Source organism: Oryzias melastigma, linkage group LG1 (assembly GCF_002922805.2).
Source record: "Oryzias melastigma strain HK-1 linkage group LG1, ASM292280v2, whole genome shotgun sequence".
NCBI classification, from domain to species: Eukaryota; Metazoa; Chordata; class Actinopteri; order Beloniformes; family Adrianichthyidae; genus Oryzias; species Oryzias melastigma.
In genome coordinates, this window is record NC_050512.1 from 24,101,331 (window position 1) to 24,107,829 (window position 6,499).

Here is a 6,499-nt window from a genome sequence, read left to right on the forward strand (position 1 = left end):
CACAGCCAATCAAACATCGAGACGTCATCAGTTGTCGCAGGCCCCCGAGCCGTTCTGACACCCCGAGTAGATGTGGTACCTACAACGGCACTGACTGGACTATATATGCAGGGGCGGGGCCGCCTGGCTGTCATCGCTTGTTATCTGCGTTAAAGGTGTGAATAGAGATGTCTTCAGCCAGACAAGCAAGAATGTATTATTCCGCACTAAATGTGTTGTATGTGAATAGACCAAAAGGGAGCAGAAGTTCCATGACTGGGATTTGGACCATGGAAGAGTGATCCCATGTCATTCCTTTAGGAAAGTGGGAGGAGCCCCAGTCGCTTGGCCCAACCCCAGGCCAGATGTCAGATGCCATGACTCAACTTCAAGACGATCATGTAGAACAGGGGGGTCCAAATCCAGGTCTCGAGGGCCGGCCTCCTGCTGGTTTTCCTGAATCAGGTGTGTTTGGCCAATAATGAGCTTCAATGACATCAGGGACACTGGGTCTCGTGGCCTGGATTCGGACGCCCCTGATTTAGTGTGAACATTATGTTCAAGAGAGAAAATTTTGTCAATGTCCAGAAAAAAAGTATAGATATAAACATGTAAGTCTGATTTATTTTAAATTGGACTACAGAGTTAAACAAATATTTACTTTTGTTGGGAGCAAAATACTATGATACTATGATACTATGGTGATATTCACGTTCACATCTGTTGGACTCATTTTAACAAACTTGTAAAAACTCATCAGAAAAATCTCAATTTTGACAAAAAAAATTCACAGTACACAAATAGTTACTTTAGTATAGAGTGATTTAGTTATTAACGTAGTTACTTTTTAGGTCAAGTAACTACATTTAATTGATTTTTAAACCAACATTCTAAACACTGGTTATAACTTGTACCCCTTTTTTTGGACTTTCAGGTAACAACGCCTGCATTGTTTGTTTGTTTGTTTGTTTTTTCCACAAAAACGTCTGAATACTGAAACAGAAAATAATCATAATCATGACCAACTGACAACAAATTTAACCTCAGTTAATTTTTTTCTGCAGTTACAGACACAGTTACAGCTACACTAACAGTTTCAGTGTTCGTGTATCTTAGTGCTGCTTGTATATATAAAAAATAAAGATCAGAGTTACTTTTTTCTGTTTCGTTTCAGCAGAATAGTCAGGTATGTTGGTGTTTGGCAGACAGCCCAGTTGTGAAGCTGCATTGTTGGAAACAAGTGATGAAGGTAAACAAAAGGATGCTGCAGTCATTAGGTTGGTTTGTAAAATCGATAATCGAGAGCAATCTAATCAAGTGTGTAGCATAGCGTTGCAAGCCTAAATAATGAGTCTGCTCATTTCCCCTAAAAGCTTGTTTGATGGTTCACCAAGCAAAATAAAGAGAATCAAAAGAAGTTTCTGCGTGTTTGGAAGTTCCTTCAGCTTTATAATCTCTAGGTTCTACCTATTGTGGCTCATTGTTGTTTGACTGGAGGTTCTAAACTTGTACGTTACACTAATAGCATTTATCTGAGATTGTTAAATGTCATAAAATGAAGAATTCATATAAAGAAAATGTTCATCTGTGATTTTTAACTATGCCCTTAAAAGTTTTTCTGCTTTACATATATAATGTTGTAATATCCAGGTTTGATGTCATTTACTTGAGGTACCAAGGGGCTCAGGGGGGTTACTGTCACAAAAATCTTGTTAAAATCCGATTTGTCCTTCTTCTTTCAAACAGCCGTCTTTGCCTTTTGTGGTCCACCACTTAGGGCTTCAAGCAGGGGTCATGATGGAGTAGCGGGGGCTCTTTGTCTAATCAGGGCTCTCACCAGTGATCCCTTCTCTCAGCCATTTGTCTACTGATGGGTTTGAAAATCGCTAAAATGGGATGAACCCACACTGGAGCCTCAGAAACTCCTGGGTGGCCATCTTGTCAGGGTGCTACCTTTCTGAACATCGCTGTCACAGCAGAGCCCTCAACTGTTTGGGAAACGAACATTGTCATTAGACTATGGAGGCCTTGGAGGGTCAGGAGCAGCTTATTTTGAGACTGGTGACAGTTTTAGCAGAACTCATGTGAGTGTGTGTGTGGTTGGGGGATGAAGGATGGAAAATTGGATCACAGTTAGAAAAAGTTCTCAGTTGAATCTGTAAGTTTGAGTCTAGTATGAATCTTGTTTAGGAAACATTTTGATCAAACAAAAAGACATTTAAGAAATTAAAATCAGCCATCATAGATAGTGTCTCTGCATTTATACTTCAAATCAAATTAATTCGATTTTGTGTATATAGCCCAATATCACAACACAGTTGTTTCACAAAAACATAGAATTACTCATAAAATATAAGCAGTAGCTAAATACTAAACTAAGCTAGACAGGAGTAGTAGTGGTGGTTTTGGGAAGAGTGTCTTGTGTAGACCGATGATAACACTAATGACTCTTTAAGAAAACTGGACCCACTGAGTGTGACATCACCCATAGAAATGGACATACTTCCAGTTCCAATGAAATTAAGTTAATTCAATTCAATGTTATTTATATAGCCCAAAATCACAAAGAAAATTGCCTCATTGGGCTTCAAAATATGAACAATAATTAAAAACTAAGACTAAATAAAACTGGTTATCCCTGCCCTTAGACCCTCCCGGTAAGGAAAAACTCCTAAATTCAGTCACCATTTTTCTGCAAAATGGGCACCGCTATGTTGAAGCTAGATGCCGTAATCAGTGATTGTCCGACTTGGCCTGAGTCATTGTTTTTGTGGCTATCTCTCAGTTATGAGCGTGTAGAAAGTACACACCTCTACTACTTGAAAGTGGGCACAGGAGAGTCTATCGATCAACATTACAAACATTGGACGTGGGGCCAGTGGGCACCAAATACTTTTATTGAGATGTCTGAGTTCCAGATTATAACTTGAATAACTTGCATTACAGTACAAATGTAATTTAAAAATCAGGTTTAGCAAGAACATTTTTAAAAATAAAAAGTAGCAGAGCAAGAATGGTTATTCTGTCAAATATAATCAGTATTAGCAGTCTATTTTTTTATAGAAGTTTATGGGATTTTGGCTTCTTGGTGCCAGCAGGTACTTCCTGTTTGGAACACATGGGGTAAGGGTTACTCAATCCACTCCTTATAAAAGTAGATGACACCAATATGTCTGTTCTATGTGGCACCTCACGTCCGCGTCCTATGGGGCATCTTGCAAAGACAGTAAGTGATTTCTCATTGCTTGGATCTGGCTGAGACTCTATTTCCTGCAAAGGATATCTAATGCAGGAATGCTGAGCCAAAGAATTAATGAAATGTAAACCCAAAGTTAAAATGATTAAAAAATAATCGAAAAAAAAAAATACTTACATTGGACAGCTTGAGTCTAAACTGCTATACTGAAAGCCTTCCAAAGAACCAGAGATGGAGAGATACTGTAGGACTTTAACCTAGACCAAAGTTTTTCCCCATCTTTCCATCCATTTTCCAAACCTTTGAATATAAGGTTTCAGGGTTGCCAGAGCCTATCCCAGCTACTGTTGGGCGTAAGTGGAGTACACCCTAAACAGGTTGCCAGTTCGTCACAAACAATCAATTACACACAAACCGAGGGGCAATTTAGAGACCTCAAGCATGTTATTGGACTGAATCCGGAGAGCCTGGAGAAAACACACACATGCACGGGAAGAACACCCATAAGACAAGATCTTATTAAAAACATTTTGATTTGTCATTTTTTTTGTCAAGTTTTTGACAGAATCACCATTTAAAAACATACAAACATTTTCCTAGTTTCTGCGCCTGAATTTATACATTTATTGATTTTGGGGCCCTGATGACAGTGAAAAAGCACTACATACACTCACACAATTTACTATGTTTACGTTTAAGGTTATTAAATTTATTATTTATTTATTTATGTTGTTCAACTTTTGGTGTATCCCATCAGGGGTCACCACAGCACAGGTGATTTGGCAGAGATTCTTAAGCTGGATGCAATTCTGTATTTTATCCGACTGGAGACCACCACAGGGAGACCTAGACTTATGTCCCCTCTTGGCTACATAACTAGGCAGTAGTGTGAAGGGTCTTGTCTAAGGACCCACGCTGGATGAAGCTCATTGCACTCCCAGGGAATCATAGGTTTCCTTCATGCCAGTCCTACACCCAACCAACTGAGCCATCCAGCCGCTTCACACAATTTACTATGAAAGAAGTGTAAAACACGGGCTGTAGGGTGGTTGGCACTTTTCACAGCAAGAAGGCGTTGGTTCAAACTCCAGCTGGGATCTTTCTGTGTGGAGTTAAAAACAATAAATGTATGTAGTTTTGAAAAGGATACTTTTTTTTTTTTTAGAGGAGGAGGCAGAGTTTTTTTTTTTTCTTTCTTCAGGGTGGCGACTGTAATAAAAACGTTTAAGTTTTTGAGTCTCGAGGGAAGCAGATTCTGATGAAGTGTGAGAGAGCTTTTGCACATTTTTCTGTGCTGCCATAGTATCAGTGAAAACAATGATTATTCGATACATGCACAATCAAAAACACATGCCTATCGCGGTGGGAGTGGATGAACATGAAGCTTTTTGAGAGCATTGAAGGGATGTGAATTGCATGAAGTCATCAGAGAAGAGTGACATGTTGAAAATTGGCATATTGGTCTTGAAGTAGAGGCTATTTATTTAATCTGTGTGAATTTGCTTTTGAAATAATAATTTAAAATCAAAAAGTCTTGCAACAGCAGAAATATCACAAGATTTAAGCCAATAATTATTCGTTTTCTTCCTCAGATGAATATCTGATATGGTTGAGTGATAAGATCATAATAGTGACTTTTAATAACAGATTATTTTGACCTTTATAACTGCTTTTTTTGGTTTGTTGGTATCTCTACTAGTAAAGTCCAGAGTTCCTATTGACTTTGCATTTTTGAGGGGTTCTGTGCACCTTGTCTTCTTTAAAATACCACTTCAGATTAGTTCATATACAATGTTAGTATAATCCTTAAATTTTAGCATAATACCCACACAAATCCCTAAATATTACCAAACCAATTGCAAGTCTGCACAGCTGTTTCAGGATGACAATTTTCATCTCCATCAAACTCAAGTCCAGCTGGAAAATTTCCACTCTACAAAACGCCACACAGTCAATTACCGGAAGTGTTATAACAAAAGTGGAAACAATAGGAAAACGACAGCAAGTCAGCCAGAGTGGTTAGCTATGTCAATCAACCAAACAGTCAGTGGACTCTGATAAAGCCTCAAGTGTAAAGTTAATGGTGTCATTATTATTATTATTTTTTTATATAAAGGAACTGGCACTTATTCCTACAATAAAAAACCTCAAACAAAAGATTTTGGACAATTCCAGTATAGAACCAATTGGAGATGACCACTTTCTGACCACTTTATTCCAAAGCGCAAGAAGGTCCATAAAGACATGGATGGGTGTTTGGTGTGGAAGAACTTTCCTGAGCAAAGTGATAAAATGAGTTGTGTTTTCCAGACTTTTTGTTTATCTAAACTTCTTTTATTGTCTTTTTGTGTTCTCAGGGATGCTGGTGGTGATCGTGCTGCTTCTCATAGCCATCATCGTGATCGGGGTGTGGCCCGTGTAGCATCCTCTGACTGCAGCAGCGGTGGACTTGATGGCGTCAACTGCGCAAAAGCACAGATATAAGCTCTAGACTTCCGTTGTTGCGTCTGTTTTTATGGTCCAACCAAATAAATGTGAATGAAAGCAGGTTTTTTTTAGATGATTATACAGGCAGGTGTTGGCTGGCTTGGGCTTTTTACTGACTGTTTTTTCTTATTTAAGAATATCAAATGTCTTAAAAATAACGTAATTTTTTTTAGATGAAACTGATCAATAATAACACTGTTGAATGATTTATTTCTGTGTAAACAGCTTGAAAATGATTTCTGTCGGAGCTCCCAGAGGCAGCAGCAGCAGCTTTTCTACAACCTCGTGGTCCACCTGCAGTAAAGTTCTAGGTAGGGGAACTCTGCAGACTTACCAATGTTCACATACTCGTGCATTACTGTAGTCACTTTTTGATCTCCTTATGTTTGTAGAACAGCTGGCGGCCAAAACAAACGTCTCAGCCACATTAATAACTCGATTCTGGTTCTCTCCCATAAATCAAGCCACCTTGTAATTTCTAATAAATGACATTTCCACTTAATGATCCCGGATTGTCTGTCGGTCTGCGTTCTGTAGCACAGGCTTCTCATGCCTCTCTCAGGAGTGTTTTGTAGCGTGATCTGTAGCCTGGGTGGACCTTTAAGTTACAGTCCAATAGCACTAATGTCATATTTTCCATTATGAGATCCTCGCCAGATTTCTTCTGCTGCACTTCAATCTGAAAACCAGAAGGAAAACATCAAAGAACTTCTCATCAGACACGTCCGTTTTCACTGTAACGCGTTTATTTTATTTATTTTTTTAGCTGAAAATATGAATTTAGTTCTACCAAGCTGGTGTGTTCAGTAGTTATTATTTCCTTCTTTAACATCAACC

The 6,499-nt window shown here is 38.7% G+C and overlaps 1 protein-coding gene across 6 annotated transcripts in view; it reads left to right on the forward strand.

Annotated features, from left to right (window-relative positions):
- Nucleotides 1-6,499, forward strand: part of stx8 (syntaxin 8) — a 44,351-nt gene that overhangs the window by 28,066 nt on the left and 9,786 nt on the right. Inside the window, exons 8-10 of one of the 6 annotated variants that reach the window (XR_004948421.1) lie at nucleotides 5,533-5,709; nucleotides 5,888-5,973; nucleotides 6,055-6,499. Coding sequence is in view for 1 of the 6 variants with exons in the window: in XM_024289710.2 (XP_024145478.1) it covers nucleotides 5,533-5,597 (65 nt within the window). In the remaining 5 variants the exon portion in view is untranslated. Of the gene's footprint in view, nucleotides 1-5,532 lie in introns of all 6 variants that reach the window. The other 5 variants (XR_004948420.1, XR_004948419.1, XR_004948417.1 and 2 more) reach the window with 5 other exon arrangements.